The sequence below is a fragment of the Perca flavescens genome, chromosome 7 (genome assembly GCF_004354835.1).
Source record: "Perca flavescens isolate YP-PL-M2 chromosome 7, PFLA_1.0, whole genome shotgun sequence".
Lineage (NCBI taxonomy): Eukaryota > Metazoa > Chordata > Actinopteri > Perciformes > Percidae > Perca > Perca flavescens.
Genome location: NC_041337.1, coordinates 21,414,073 through 21,431,280, shown reverse-complemented (window position 1 = coordinate 21,431,280; position 17,208 = coordinate 21,414,073). Strand labels below are relative to the sequence as shown.

The 17,208-nt window shown below is 41.8% G+C and overlaps 1 protein-coding gene across 5 annotated transcripts in view; it reads right to left on the bottom strand.

Annotated features, from left to right (window-relative positions):
• The window catches only part of samd11 (sterile alpha motif domain containing 11), a 93,678-nt gene that overhangs the window by 29,552 nt on the left and 46,918 nt on the right, over positions 1 to 17,208 (bottom strand). For all 5 annotated transcript variants that reach the window (XM_028583008.1, XM_028583013.1, XM_028583012.1 and 2 more), the window contains 2 exons: positions 12,486 to 12,661; positions 544 to 653 (listed from right to left, as the gene is read on the bottom strand). In XM_028583008.1, coding sequence (XP_028438809.1) covers positions 544 to 653; positions 12,486 to 12,661 — 286 coding nt within the window. The remainder of the gene's footprint in view (positions 1 to 543; positions 654 to 12,485; positions 12,662 to 17,208) is intronic.

Here is a 17,208-nt window from a genome sequence, read left to right as displayed (position 1 = left end):
CCAGTAAAGGTTGATCGCTGAATAGTGATATCTACAAAGGCTGTTTTACAAACATATGTCTTTGATGCCGGCACAATATCCTCAAACAAGATACTTGACCATTAGCTGTGATTAAATGCTGTCTGTGTTCTGTCTGTAAGCTGTAAGAAAAGCTCTTAGCCCATGCACACCATGGTTCCTCTGCTCACATGAAACTGGATTAAAAGCAAACAAAGCTATTTATTCAGAAGTAATTTAAAACAGGGGGTTTAACAAAAAATCCTAGAGTGCGGCAGAGAATGTGGGAAGAAAATTAAGTAATCAACTTGAGAGTGACCTTCAGGAATTAGTAATAAGCTTATGTTAAATTCCCCCAAATCACACAAATTAGGGTAAATTAAATGAGTAATGGAATTTGTACATATGTTGCAGGAGATGTAAAGGGGGGGTATTTCATTAGCCTGGATGCAAAGTAAAAAAGGGGGAAAGAATAAAAAAGGAAAGAAAAAGAAAGAAGACATCCTGACAAAACACACACACACAAACAGACACAGCATCTCCTACCTGTGTGTCCAGTACTGGTGTTGTGGTCAGAGGCTGACTGGCCCTCGGGCATGCCGTGCTGTCTGGTGTGGTGTAGGTTGGAGATGATTGTAGAGAGGTCACTGTCACGACTGTAACACACACACAAACACACACAGAGGAAGGAAAGGATGAACCCATTTAAAAAGCAGCTCCAAACAAACTTAATTCCACAACGCAATCCAAACAGGTGTGTGATAGAGCAGCTCATAAATTCTTACTATTTCACACACTACTTACCACAGAAATCTGCCATCCAGACATCTCTCTAAAATGCATAGCTCCACACAGAGTCAGCAGCTACAAGTGGCTATCAACCGGCTCTTAGCTCTGAGGTGTGTAATACACTCTGACAGACTACCGCATCCAGCACTTTTGGGTCTCATCCCTACTCATCTTCCACACGCTAAGATGTATTAACGAACATATTCACAACTCATAAGTAGTTTAGAAGCTTAAAATCTGATTATGGCTCTTTTTAAATCGGGCCACTAACTGTTGTTTTAGAGAAATATGGCAACTGAATCATTTGAAAAGACAGATTATGAAAAACAAAATATCCATCAAGCCTTAAAAAGGTCTTATTTACTAATTAGGAATGTAATAGCTGAAAGACAGCACAATGAATCTGTTATATGACACTGGGCTTTAGGTCTTCTTTTCTATTGTCATGTCTACACTTCAACAGGAGGTCCTTCATAACAGTCAACTGTCCACAAGAGTCTCTCAAACTGTCCTTCCCTTCAGCACCCAAAGGAGAATCAGGGGGAGGTTTTATAGATTAGGCCTATCTGGTTGGAGCCACTCTGGCCTTCCAAAGGCTCCACCAGCCGCCTTTCTAACCTCCCCACACCAGTAGACCCAAACAACTATTTCATTTACAATCTGATTACCATCCTGATCGCATTAAATGGCATAATGATGGGAAATTGGCGGTTGGAGTTTGAGGGGAGTATAGCAGCCGTGCAGTATAGTCACAGTGTAATGGCAAACAGCTTGTGGGGTAGGAGAGGTAAAGGGCTGAATATTTGTTAGGTTACATTCTAAATATCATTTATTGTTGAATGACTGTGACATATATGCTATATGGAAGAGAGTCCCAAAGCCCAAAATAATAGGAAACGTCATGTTCTCTATCATTTTGTCCACAAAATAAGCCTAAAAACATGCAATATTTAAACATGTAAGTTTGATGGCATCAGCATCCTCTCGTGTCAGCGGGAATCTCGTTTTTAGGCTTAAATGGCAACTTTATTGAAAGCAGAATCCTCTATGAAGGGGGTCTGGTATGACACAGCAAGCACAGTTTATGGGACAGAAGCGGTGAATGGTTCTTAGCTGCCACCACTATGACGAGGCCACACTGTTTGCGGCTGCTGGATTTGGGTTTTTACAGTCCCATGATTACAGGCTCCTGCTGTAATGTCAGGCTGTCGGTCGCCAAGCTGTTTTCCACACGCTAACAGAGAAGATGAAGGAAAGTGTGGAGGGCCTAATGCTGGCCATGCTTGCTTCACCAGTCACCTTTCAGTCACAGATAACCAATGACTCAGAAAACAGTCTCAGACAAAACAATCACCACTGGTTGCTAAGCAAGGAGATGCTTGATTGGACTGTGACTGCAAACTTTTTAGACTAATGATAGACTTGTTTTTTTAGAGTGTAACTTGCTAAAATGAGTAGCTATTTGTGTCTGAGAGCCCAATGGTTTTCTTCAAAAAGAAAAGAAATGCATTTTTTTTTTATAAATAGTACTTAAAGTCATATACTGTAATAATGTATCTGCGTCACCCTGTGACTCCAACAAAACACACATCACACACACACTGCAGTTACACGCCCCACAGTGAGAAACTGCAGCCAAATCCATCAACCAGCTAGCTGCGTTATAACACCACCCTCTGCCCATCATTTAAAGTGATCATGATAATGCCATCCTGAACTTCTCAGAGAGGTGATGGGGTTATTATCCCATGGCGAAGTGGCCGCTCTAAGCCATTAAGGCAAGGACATTGTTAGTGGGGTAATTAGCGCACTTTTCCTGAGCTGTCCCGCCTCAGCTTGGGCTAATGAGGGCCTAGCCCTATCCCCACCCACCTCTGCCCTCCCTCAACCCCCTCCCCCATTCTTTCTCTGGGTGGAGGCAAGGTCATACTCAAGCCGTAGAAGATGAAGGAGGGGGGGGTGTTTAAAACCCAGTCACCTGAGTCAGCGCTCCCTAAGGAGCTCCTAAGGCCAGGGTTAGCTGGGAAGGACGATGGAAGGGAGTTATATTGTGGCTGTTGGGCCTGATAGCAAAGAAGCACATGAGCTGCCTTCTTATCACCCAGGTGCACGGTGGAGACAATCATCTCATCCTCAGCTCATCCATAAACTGGTCAATACACACTTCTCATCTCCAGCCACAGGACAGACACACTGACCCAGACACTGGGATGACTGATATGTGGTAATACTCAACATCTGTCATGGATACTACTGGTATCCAACATTACTGAGATGATGCCATAAAGTCTGTGTAACCAATTACATTTTTACTAGGGCTGGCTATTTAAAGTTTTAGATATTGGTACCAGAGTTGAGGTGCTGATACCAAAACAATACTTTTTTCATAACCTGAGTTTGGGGGTTTGGGTTACTGGGTTTTACTGGGTTTTAACCCCTTTTTTTAATCTGTGGTAAATAAAGTTTAGCTAAAGTTAATAACTGTTTTAGGTAAGGACATATCGGCTCAAATAATAGGGAAGGGAAACGCCCAAGAATCTGATGAAGCATTTGATTCTTGTAACTTTTTGATACTCAATGCATTTCAGACACATTTTAGCCCTAATTTCTACTGCCGTTTTCTTTCAGTGCTTCTAGTCTATGCATTTAAAATACACTTATCATCTGCTTAGTCTTACAATATGTTGTGAATAATTTTTCAATATTTTTACAGTAATGTGAAATAAAGTATGTATTGCTGAATAATGGGTCCCCATAAAAACATATAAAAAATGCCATAAAAATGGCCAGTATGATGTCTGCCAGATCAATTGTTAGGAGTCTTTCTTCTAAAGGTTGCGGTCCCTTCTAACATTACAATAGCCGTTACTATTCAAAACGGTCCAAACAACATGAAAAAACTCTTCTCCTGGCAAAGGCTGTCGACTCAGTATAAATGCCCAGTAGTGGCCTGCTGTGGCATTGGCACGCAGAGCTGAGGTGGCAGGGCTGGAGGTCACAGCGTGAGCTGGCAGAAGATGGCAGCCCAGGCACTCTGACGCCATGTCTCACACCACCACTGGGAAAGTGCTGACAGACAGACAGCAGGGATGTGAAGGTGGAGGAGGAGAGACAGAGAGCAAGAGAAAAAGAAAGAGACAGGTCACAAGCGCTGTGTAACATCTGGTGCTTGCAGGTTTACTGTGTAACCTCCTCTGCTCTCAAGACAAAAGCCCAAAGAACACACACTCCACCTGCGGAGGTGGCCCACAGCAACATTCAAATACTAACAGGCAATATGTAATATTCAACAACCACAGCATGGTAAGATATGGACTTGGGCAACATGCTGAGAAAAAAAGGAATGAGTAAAGTTTCTCTGATGCTCTGCAGGAAAAACAATATAATGCAAGTCTTTTATTTAGGAAATACCTATGCTTTAGGCACGTTAAGCTTAAAGCAGGAATATGGATCTGTTCCGTATACATTTTATGTTTTGTCTGATTCCTACGAGCAATGGAAATACAATTGTCATGCTGCTCACAGTTGGATCGAAAGGCAAACCGCAACTGGGAACTCTGCTTGCAGAGGGGATAATGAATAAATACAGAAACAGATACATAAATAAGTAAGAGTAGCCTGGCTTCATTTGTGCTTCACTTCTCCTTGTTGTTCCTCTGCTGTACAGACTGACATGAGGTCGATAAAGCAGCCAAGGGAGGAAAAGTACAATGGAAATAGAATATGGTAAGTCCACCATGTTGCATTTAAGTTCCCCTGCACTGAGCCATGCACATGCTGCTGGTTTTACTTTTAATTTCTTCTCTGGCTCACACTTTACAGTATGAGCTATTAGCTTTCTCCTTTTTCTGATTTAGAAAAGAAAAATCTACATTTTTAAGGAAGATTAGGATGAAAAAAGAAAATTATCTGTTGTCTTTACAGTGTGTGATGTGTGATCTTTTAAGCTTTCAAAGAGCACACTGTTGTACTGTAGATACTGTATGAAAGACCAAAGCACTTAATATCTTCAGCTGATTACAACATACTGTATGACAGAACATGAATAGTAAACATTGTGTTCTTTACATGTGGAAATGATGAGCCTCCCGCTTCAAGCCCAAGCCAAATCTGAGACTAAATTGCTGGAACACTGCTGACCATCTTTTTGTTGATCCTGTGTTTTGATAGGGAGTTAACAGATAAAACACAGCTCTATGTGGAAACAATGAACGTCTCGCTGCTAGCCAACACCCAATCAACTATTAAATTGCTGTAACTCTTGCCATGTTAAACGCGTATAAACAAGGCCAAAAAATTTTGAAGCGGAAAGCTCCTATAGAAAGCTATAAAACCTCCAAGCTCACTAATTAGTGTTTTAGGGGAGAGCCATTTCCAGTAATTTCACACTGTCCGTGACCTCTTACTGGCATAAGGCAATGACACAATTGTTCAATAAAGCCAGAGGACAAAATGTCAAATGCAATAGGCATACAGTAGCTAACTCAGCATCAGTAGCCCTTTCCCAATTCCCAGTTTGTGCATCCCCGATTCCTCTTCTCGATTCCTCTCCTTGCATCTTAGTCCCGCGCACAGAAGATTCAAGCCAAGGAGTCGAGGAAGAGACTCAAGGAGAGAGGAGTCGAGGCAACAGGCATTTAACAAACAAGATTAAAAGCGACGTCAATTAAATATGAGGCGCAGCACAACTGCATCAGCTTTTCATTGTGTTGTCATACACTGTATTTTATGTTCTCTGTCAGAGGAGCAGAAGTGTTCATGACAACTTCTATAGTTACTTTGAATTCAATTCACAAAGTGGTAAAATGTGATAAGAATGTACGGAGGTCGTACATTTTAATTTGTTGTATTTAACACACACACAGACGCACACACACACACACACACACACACACACACACACACACATTTATAATAGCCTATATATTATATAGCCTACACACAAACACATCTATTATTAAAGTGTGGATCAGCTCTTCATCCGAATCCACCTGTAAGCTTTATATCTTCCACCTTCCACCCACCTGAATTAATTATTTTTGATTTAGAGACCCGCATGGACATTTCACTACCCCTCGGCAGTCCCTGCAGGCTACGTTGCTTTTTAAGGCGCTGACAGACCAACCCGATTATCGGCCGTCGGACAGTCTGGCGAGGTCGGTGACCTGAGTCTGTTTGGTGTGTTCCGTGCCGTCATCAGTCGGAGGAGCCGTCGGCGTTCATTTGGGCCGATTTGACTTGTTGAATCGGCCAGTGGGCAGTTTGTCGATCTGAAATGAAGACAGATTCAGCAACTGCATGGCCTATTTCGTTTTCAGAAACACGTTTCGGTGAACTATTTTGGTAAAATACAAGATCGTATTCCGAATTATTATGGTATACATTATGGTCTTGCTTTGAAATTCTGGAGAAGCCAATCAGCTGCCGTTTTTTTAATTTTTTGGGTGACAATACAAATTAGCGCTGCCTGCTGTTATGGATACGTATTTCGTCTCGTGCACGTGCAGAACACACGCTCAAGTCGGCGTCGCTTCGGTGTGTTCCAAGGCACTGTTTTGACCAACTCTGGGAGACTAATCAGTCCGACTGCCTTTTCTGCTAATGGTTGGTCGTTGGGTTGGTGTGTCAGAGCCTTTAAATTATGTATTGTATTAATGTATAAGTGTTTTCTATAATGATTTACTGTAATGATTAGAGAGGCTGCGTTTCCATAAGTGCAGTAATGTCACTACAGCTGATATCGTCGAACATTTAAGCAGCAAAACTAACTATAGTTATAAACTTGACAGAGGAAACAGAACTAGACCTTTAGCTTCTGAAATAATCCTAATGAAGTTAAGTTGCTGTTTCGCAAGGGCGTCTCTCCAGACGCACTTACAAATGAAACTGTCTGTCCGACAGCAGTTCTGTCTCTCATTTAAGAAATATGAGTCAACGCTGCTCCATGAAAAGATCTGTTTTCATACAGAGAGGTTAGCTGGAAAAATGAAAAAAACAATGATAGTAAGTAATATCAGATTCTTCTAAATATTTATCAACATAAGCTTCTCCTTGCTTCTAATTTCACTAATCAGCCTCCTATCAGCAAGAACCTGCAGCAATCACACCATAGTTTTCTTTCAAATAGCACCAACACTGCCTCAACATTTCACTGGCGTCTGTACAATCAAGCGGTTCAAGGCTATAACCAGGTCCATCAAAATTACGCCCACAATGACTCCAACTTTAACCTTGCTGCTGAAGACAAAGGTGCTGGTCCAAAACCAATTAGATGGGATGTTAGTAGGTTATGTTGAATTCAGTATGTTGCTTGTTTCAATCAGCTTTACTCCCTGCTGAGTGGATAAGCACAAGACAAGATGGCCCTTATATGTGGAGACCCAGTGGTAGCCTCTGACAGTCCAGAACCAAACAACTTGGTATGTTTTATGCTTTTGTAGAAGGAAGCCTTTGCATATGTAAGTGATCAAGTAGCAAATGGCCTCATGCATGATTGAAAAACAGTGAAATTGCCTTTGTTTGTTATAGTGAACGTTAATAATGGGTAGGGGGGATTTTTCTATTTCTTCTACAACAAGGCGAAGGCTGAACGGCAGACGTCAGCGGGTGTAACTTATAAAATCCACGGTAGTTGCCGGGTAATTACCCAGACTCTCAGTCAGCACTTTTCAATCAAAGCCTTGTTATCTACGGCCAACTGAAACAAACACTAAGGTAGGCTTTGTTTTGCCCTTGAGTAAGACATTAAAATCAGATGTTAACGCTATCAAATATTTAGTTCCTGAGATGAAATCTATAAATCAGTGTTAACAAAAGTCAGATACAAACAATCTGCAGCACTGATACCAAGGGAATACACTAAGGTGATAACAAAACTACATTTGTTTCTACCTTTGAGTTCCTGTGTGTTTCACTGAAGCCACAATAGACTTTTGTTCTGACACCCCAAGGAGCTTCTGTACGTATATACGGACGACCGCAGATCTGTGCAATAAGTAAACTTATTGTCTGTAAAGCTGGTGAATATTAAAGGAGACCTTTTATGCTTTTCTGTCATATGTATAATGTTACAATGTCGGATGTTCATTTTAAACGTGGCCAAAGCTTCAAATAATGGGGTTAACGTATTTAAAAGAAATCCCTTAAAAAAACCAAAACCTCAGATTTCCCACTGTTCTGAACACTCTTCTACTCTTGGCTCCAAATGATGTCATACCAAGCCAGTTTGCCATATATGGTCATCTGCTCCAGGCAGGCACGCTACTGCAGTGTTTATGTGGCATACCCTGCCACATGTAGCTACATGCTAAGTCAGGGATAGCTGTAATCTTAGTTACAGATGTTGTAAATTTCTCCCAAATTTTGGGTCACATTCCTGCTGGAACACTGTGTTGTGTCAGTTGTGTAGTATTTGGTTTAGAAGCCTTTATTGTTGATTTTTCACAGTATAAAGTCTCGCTATATACTCCGTTGAGGTCAGTCTCCTGCTGCAACAGACTGTACAGAGGCAGCGACGGCAGAGCACAGATGCAGAGACTCATGAGATACGGAAACACTGACCAATCAGAGCAGACTGGAGTTTTTCGGGAGGAGGGCTTTAAGAGACAGGCGCTCCAGCAGAGCATCTCAGACAGAGAGTAAATACAGGTGCAGCAGCCATAGGCAGTTTAAGAAAAAAAAAAGTTTTTTGAACATTAAAGCATGTAAACATGTTCTAGTAGAAACACAAAATACAAATATGAATCTGAAAACGGTATATATTAGGGCTCCTTTAAGAAAAAAAAAGTTTTTTGTACATTAAAGCATGTAAACATGTTCTAGTAGAAACACAAAATACAAATATGAATCTGAAAACGGTATATATTAGGGCTCCTTTAACATTTAATCTGGTTAAAAGAAGGTGGACCTGTTTATGCTATTTATACTTGAGAGGACGTCTGGATGAGCGTGATGAGCTATGAAAGCAGCACTTCCTGACACTGACAGACAAATCCTCTTAATGCAAAACCAGCTACCTGAACCAACCAACCAATCTCTTTAATGTTACACAAAGTCACATTATATATATTTAACTATGCACTGAAAATGTAATGCCACCTAAAGTTAATTTGCTGCATTAGCATTATGTTAGGTTTAACAAATTCTGATAAATAATTGACACATGCCGCTTTGATGTGCCCATGTAGATTAAAGTGCAGTTACAGATGGTAGGTTGCAGCAACCAAGTGGGTGAGACACGTTGTTGCCGCCAGCCTTGATGATGTGTGGATGAGACAGCACAGATATGCTCACACATGTATACAAAGGCCCTGTATTTTTCACATCCATTGGCTAAATTCAATTTGTTAAGACCCTTCTACGACTCACTTACGAAGCTGCGGTCAATGGAAATCACATTTCCGTGATTGGACATCCCATTATCCCATTCGTCCAGACCCGCACTGGGGGATAAAGCAGGGCTGAGACGGATGCCCAGGACAGACCGGAGCTGCGGCTCCAACGAGTCCGTCGCCTTTCAAAGGGTAAAAGCCTGACATATTAGTCATAAGTGTTCTTTAAATTCATTATCATCTTAACACGCCAGCGGCACAAGTGTCAGGGGGAGGGGAAGCCCTCTTAAATGAGGTTAGTGGATCCATTTAAAGCTTCACAGTTGCTGTGCTGTCCGCTGTGTCACACCCAAGTCTCAAGACATGAAAAACATCCCCTCCTGTAATGAGGTTGTACAAGCTGCTTATAATGCAGCTGGGGACTTTCTGAGGTTAATCAATGAACAGCTTCTGTATTATATCTGCCTATAGCCTGTCATGTACATACCAAGTAATCACAAATCCATGTGATGTTTATTCCAGATAGGAAATGTCTTAATTTCTGTCACTTCAAACAGATCAAAGTACTGATTATAAAAGTAGCCAATTCAAAAAAATTATAGTCCCATCTTTTTTTTGTTCATGTTCCTAACAAAGCAGAGTGTACGCCATCAGAGAGAGGGAGTGCAGTCCTCCAAGCCTATTTGATTCTTCTTAATGTGGTGACCTCACTGTAACCCTGCATGTATGAAGATGTGAACATGATTATTAACTTGAATAACTTTTAGTAAATGCAGTCCACATTTTTATGACAAACCCAATCAAATGTGTATACAGCTCCTGAGCACTCTCCTCTGTCCATTATCGTTTTGTAGTTTTGACAGTTAGTCAAACAGCCATTTACTGATTCACACTAAAATTTAATATAATACAATAATAATTTTAGTTTAATTTCACAAATAAACCACTGACATTTCTGAAAACATTTGAATTGCATTCTTAATACATACATGTTTGTTTGTCAACAGGACCACGGAAAAACTACTGGCCTGATTTTCATGAAAGTTGGAAGAACCTATTAAATATTGGCGTGGATCCAAATCATGGGGTGGATAAACTAATCATTTTTTACTTTTGTTAACATTGCAAGATAGGGCATGTCCTTGGCAGAGGTCTGTGCTCTCCGAGTGAACTAGTTCTCAAAATAACAGTAGCAATGGCAATACTGAAACAAAACAGACATTACTGTCAAGTATTTTGCTTTCTTCCTGATTTGATTAAAATAACAAAACAAAAGTGTGACGGATGAGACTGACTGTTTATAGATAGATGCCAAACTGTGCATTTTTTAAATGTTTTTGTGTATGTACTACTTCGTCTTATTACTCATAGGGCCCTATCTTGCACCCAGTGCAATTGCCTTTGTACACCGACGCATGTATCATTTCTATTTTGCACCCGACGCACAGCGGACTTTTCCCTCCATAGATTCACGTCGGTAAATTAGGGAATGAATTTGCGCTCCCGGGGGCGGTTCAGCGAAAAGAGGAGGCGTGTTCCGGCGCAAACGTTCCATGATGCTATTTTGCAGTTTCAGAAAACAATTCCGCCACTGACCAGGAAAAACCTGGTCTAAAGTCAGTGGCGCGTTATTCAGATGCTATTTTAGGGGCGCATGCTAGGCCATAATGTAGCGTGTGCACAACACGCATACACCTTGCTTCCCTCATCTACACGGACGCAGCAGTTCCCATTTTTGCAAACCATACATAATTACAAAGAAAAATATTAGTGAAAATGCGCTTCAGGTGTTTGGATCGGTCAGGAGGCACTTTACACAGTCCTCAAAAAATCGCAGCATTCTTTGTGGCTTGTTGTGTTTTACACAACATTTCCATGAATCATGGATGTGTTAATTACATAAATGAGGAAATATTAGAGGACTCAAGGAGAAGTGATGTTGAACTACGGTGGGATTGGACACTTGAGGGTCCGGGAGTGGCAATGCGCGATGCGCTCCTGGTGGAGCGGGTGACGGAGATGGAGTGGGGGGAGGAGGAAGGAGCACAACAGGAGCAGGTGGTGCGTTTGGAGGCCGACGCTCCATGGCTGCAGCAATCCTCTCCAGACTTGAGGAGATGCGCCCGAGAGGCCGCAGCAACATCGCCACCCGGCCAAGACGGGCATTTATTACTTTGCCGCATCTCGGACAGCTCCCGCTGGCGTGCGCCAGGCAAATCCGGCGTCATAATAGCAATCCGCCATGGAACAAGCAAGCCTGATCTTAAAGGGAATGTGAGATGACGCTCTGATTGGTTATTTTCACGTTATGCCCAAACCACACCTAGCTACTTGAGACCAACCCATTTTAGATTTGTGTGGGGCGCAAGATTCATTTATCCCGCCGTTATAATAGCAACAGCGCACGAGATCCGCCCACAAAGCTACTTGCGTTTTGCGTTTCATACTTGCGTTTCAGATCGTTAAAATAGGGCCCTTAGTCTGTATCACCAAGTCTATTTGTGTTTTCCACTCATTTCATTTCCTCAGCTCTTAAACATTTTAAAATTGTTAATTGTGCTGTAAAAACAGATTCATATCACAAGAACTATGGATTCTAAAGCTAGTTATTTCATAAACATTTCAAAACATTCTTTATACTCAAGCTAAAAAAGTGACATGACATGAAGATGCAACGACTTGAATGTGAATGAATGAATGTTTTCTCAAACACTATGATCAAACCGCTCCCAAGCACAGCACGGGATGAAGCATACAGTGATGACTCAGGTGACTCTTTCAGTCAAGTTAAGACAGATACACTGAGACTTGGCAGAAGCAACAAAACGCACACCAACAAACCAATTAACACTTTCAAAGCTCAGCACACATCCTTCCATTAGACATCCCAAGGCAAAAGCTGTATGTTTATTTTTAAAACACAGTTCTGTTCCATCTCAAAATGAGCTTTTAACACCTCAAAATTATCCTAAAATCACTTTTGATGGAAATAATACACACGTCTGAGGTGTCATTTGAAATTTTTTTGCCTCCTTCTGCTTTTAGCCAGAATCTGACAAAACAGAAGGATTTTTACTATGAATCACTTCTAACAAACGTGACACCTCAGAGGACAGCATTATATTTTCTTCGATTTCTTAGCGATTTTACTACAACTTGTGCACTTATAGGCACGATAAAAGCCTATGCAATTTACGACAATGTGTGTCAGTCTCTACTAAACAGGAAAGAGAAATGTAAGAAGTAAAAAAGGTTTAAAAAGTCTGGCATATTACCTGGTATAAGAATGACATGGGATCCAAATATCGAAACATGCTTGTGCTTCAAACTATACTGAAGCCATGGCCATAAAAGTCAAAGGAGCCTTACCTCTTTCTCATGATACTGTAATGCAACTCGTCCTCCTGTTTGATGTGGGCATGATCCCCACTGGCCCGCTCGCTGCCTTCACTGTCGTCACTGCTGAAGATGGAGGCCAGCTCCTTCTTGGGCACTCGATTAGGGGGGAGGGGGATGGTGCGTTTCTCAGCCAAGCGCCCTCGGTTCTGCACAACAAGGCACAAAGAAAAAGGAGACACTTTAGCAACAAGATTCATATATAGCTTTGCTTATGTTTAATCTATCTGAAGCATATTTTCGGTTTTTTTTCTTGTTTTGGTCATTTGGTCATTTTTGTAAGTTGCAGCACGTTGAGTTCTCTTTGTAAAAGTACATACAAGACGAATCAAGACTAACGTAAAGGGATCTTAGTTTCATTTTGTAGTATTGACCGGCTGTTTTGTGTACCATTTTCCTGCTTATTAAACACCTCGTAAATGAATACATTAAATCAGTAATAACCAACCAGGGGTATCTGTACCCCAGGAGGTACCTTCTACAGCTGCCAGGGGGTTCGTGGAAAGATTGTGGAGTAGCTCTAGAGATTGTAATTTGATCGATTTGAACACCTAACATTAAACATACATGAAAACTAGTTAGAAAGCGTGCAGAGAGGTTTAAATAGTGAGCTACAAAGTGATAGTTAGGATTGTCTGCCACTCCAAGTGATAATATAAGGATACAAAGTGAACTAAACAGTTAGGTCGGTTCAACTGTATGAGGAAAAACTATTTTGAATTTGAATTGATTTGAATTTGACATACTTTATCAATCCCACAAGGGAAATTACAATTGTTTCACTCTGTTGTTAGTTACACAGGACATATACATGCACAAATAGAGAAATGTCAGAGTGAGGGGGTTTGGTCAAGGGCACCTTGGCAGTGTCCAGGGGGAAGTGCCCCTGTTTTAACAACATCTACTTCAAATAATTACCAGTAATAGTGTTAAATAACATCCAGTTTTAAATCAGTTCAAAGACATTTGTAACATGACAGGCGGTCTCAATAAAGAGGTACTTGATCATCTGACACATGTGTAAGTACATCAGAGTTTTTGTTCCACAGCATTAATTCATTTAACACAAAATATTGTTTTAAAATATCTTCATCAGAACCTAAAATTTACAAGCTTCCAGCAAAAAACAGTCAGTGTACATGAGCTAAAGCTACACATTGAAACCAAAACAACATAATCTGTAACATAAAGCCTCCAGTTAGCCATCATAAAGTCATGTGTACTCTTGAGTGAATAAATTATGTAAGTAAAACACAACAAACAAAAAAATCCTCCAATACTCTGTCAGATCAGTGAAACAGAGAAACTTCTTTTTGAAACAAGCTGTTTTTTTTAACCAAAACCAAACACAGAAGTCACATTTGCCATACTTTTCTACTCTAAAACCGAAAGGATTGGGAGAAAAGTTGGTTGATTAATTGAGTGTTTATTTTGCTCCAAAGTTGCCAGGAGTAAGCAGAGAAAAGAAGGGATATAGAGGAGAGAATGGCCCTAGGGGCGTTAGGAAGTGAAGCTGGGCGACCTTTAATGTGACCTGAAGAGGTCACTGCAGATTAACATGGTCCTATCACAGAGAGAAGGGAGGAGGGGGAGAAAGAGGGGAGAGAAGCGTAGAGGAGTAAAGATAGGAGATGGTGAGATTGAATCAGGGGAAGAAATTGGAGAAAAGCAAGAGAAGGATAGGCTGAGGAGAAAGTTAACAGTTGAAGAGAGGGAGAGTGGTTGTGGGTTTGTGCAGAAGAGAGAGGAAAAAAGGTGAGAGAAAAAATACATAAATGAAAGAGAATGGTGAGTCAAAACATGAGAGAGAGAAAGCGCCACAGAAGTAAGTCTGTCCGGTGTGGAGTGGACTTGGATTTGAAACTATATTCCCCTCTCTTTTTCTGTCTGTGCCTAGATCTCTGCTCTTACTCCCGGACGCTTTTAAGCCCTCCAGCTATCCCTTCCACTACACACAACCCCACTCTCCACCACTCCTCCCCGCTCCCTTCTTCCATCCCAGGATGTGCGGCAGCATGAGTGGCAGGCGGGGGCAGGAGGAGGGATTTGGGGGCTCCTAGCCAAGAGGCAAACAGGTGCAGCCCCTCTGGAGTCTCTCAAATGGCAGACATTAAAAAGAGTTGGGGGGGTGGAAGACAGAGAAAGATGAAAACATCCCCCAGGATGAGCAGACCAGAGTTCTGCACATATCTCTCCTTTCTCTTTTTTTTATCGTGCCTTGCCAGAAAAGAGGTTTTTCTTCCTTTCTTCTTTCCTGTCTGAGCTTTCTACAAGTTCTGCTCCAGTGTTTGAGGACAGTGGCTGAGTTTCTGATACTTCTGCTACTTCCACACAAGGCCTCACTGTAGGAAGTTAGTGCTGGAGCTCCAACAGGGTGCATTAGAGGTTAGTGGGGGGAAACAGGAGCGCAACACCACGTCAGAACAACATTTTTCCATGGATGCAACCACAGTTACATCTGTCAGACACACACATCTGTTAAATACAAACTCTCCACCTCCAAGTCTCTTTACTGCTGTCTTCACATCGTCAGGGAAAACACAAAGAATTGCACATGCGCATTTCCCTAACCACCTACAGTACACACACAAGCGCATGCACACTCTCACACACACACACCTGTTCCTTAGAATTCCCCTCTAAAGCAGGGGATTTCACTTGGAGCATGCCAGCAAAATAGTGTATACAAGAATAGTTTGTCTAAGACCAGTCGTGACTGAGGCTGTGTGAGTGTGTGTGAGCGTGTAGACAACCACCCACATGGCCGTGACATACCCAGGCTGACAGCCCCCCCCCCTCTTCTCTACTCCCGGAAAGCCCCAATTCTTTCTTTAGTGGCACTGACGCAGAACTGGGGGTGAGCTCCCACTGCTTCCGGCAACACTTCCGCAGCACGGGGGAGGGCTCTCCGAAACAAAACACGAAGCAAAGCACACCCCTGGCAGCCAACGTAGGAGCGCTCAAAGGAAGGGCGCCTGAACGCCTAGGCACGTACATGCACGCACAAACATGCACGTGTGTGCACATAGGCAACCTTACTGTGTGTGGTCAACCTCCTTTCAGCCATGGAAAAAAGTCTCTCATAAAAGTCCCACTAAAGGCACCTCTATGAATATCACCTCCCACGCTTTCTGTCAGTCAGGCAGCCAAGAAATATATCTGGGCTTCACATTTACAGGCAAAAAAAAGATACAGATGCACAGGCATAGGGACACACTGACCAACTTATTACACAATCTAGACAGACAAATTAAATAGTCATATATGTACATGACAAACATTCAGAAACACTTCCCATAAATGCATAAATATATAATACACAAATTCTCCAATAGATACAGTATGCTCTGAGAATAACACTATACCATTTGAAGAAAACTGCCTACCACACTAAATGGCACTGGCACAACCATATAAGTTGCAATAACTCATTTTGATGGCATCCTGATTTCATACATTTATAGCAAGGGTTTGGTTTAAATGCAACAAAATAGCTAAATGTTCTTGTATTGAAAAACAATGCAGGCTAATATCCCAGCTACAAGTCGGCCAACAAAAGCTTTTAAATTCAAGCTAAAATGATATGGCAATCTACTGTTTTCTCACTAAATGTATTTCAGTTTCAACAAGAAGAAGTTTGTTTTCAAATTTTAAATGAGCCCTTGGTGGAAAAAGAGGACTAATAAGTGTTTTTTCTTTCTTTCTCCATGTGTTATTTCCTGAAAGGTGCAGTGCCCTGCCGCTGGCTCCAACCAGCATTAGCGAGCACACACCCACACACACACACACACACACACACACACAAACACACACATGCACACACAGTGGTAGCCGCCCGTGACATTCCTGCAGCTGCGGCGCTCTCTCTCCCTCGCACGCGCCCCCCCAGCGATCTCCCTGGGGGACGAATGCCTAATGAGTCACGCGCCTGTCTGCCGTTACCTCGCAGCGTGTGTGTGTGTATGTGTGTGTGTGTGTGTGTGTGTGTGTGTGTGTGTGTGGCGGGATGGCGGGCCGACTTGGCGCGAGTACTAGGGGGAAGAGGGAGGGGGAATGAGGAGACGACAGAGAAGGAGAGGAAAGAAATGAGCGTGAGGAGGAGGGGAGATGGGGAGGGGATGAAGCGGTCATTACCATGCTCACATAAGAGCTCTGAAACAAGGCCAAAACAAACAATTTGTCTGCTGTATGTTTGTGTGAGCCTGAGATCCAGTTATTCACAAAATAAAAATTCTTACTTCTTTTCGTCTCACCTCCTTATCTCCGACTCACCTGTCTTGACATTTTCACAGGTGCAACCATAAAAGGTGATTAGCTACAACTTTTGTCAGCTTTCGTCAAATTGAGATCACTCAGTGTACAAACCTGATTACTGTGAATAATCAGATTAAAGTATAGGTTGATTAAAGTGTTTACATGATTCGCAGTAACCATATTTTCCAAATAACCGAATAATAAAGGTAATATGATGTGTTTGATAGGCAGAATAATGTCTAAGGATTTGTAGTCGCCATTAGAAAAATCTCTTATTATTAGTGCCACAGAACAAGAAGAAAAACAAAGAGATTGAGTTGGTGTGCATTGATTTTGCTTTGATTACTTCACAGCACACCTTAATGAAATTTCTTTTAGTTATGATATGAAAGCTGTTTTGCTGTCATCCCAAAAATAATTTGGGTGTTTTCTTTTCTTCACC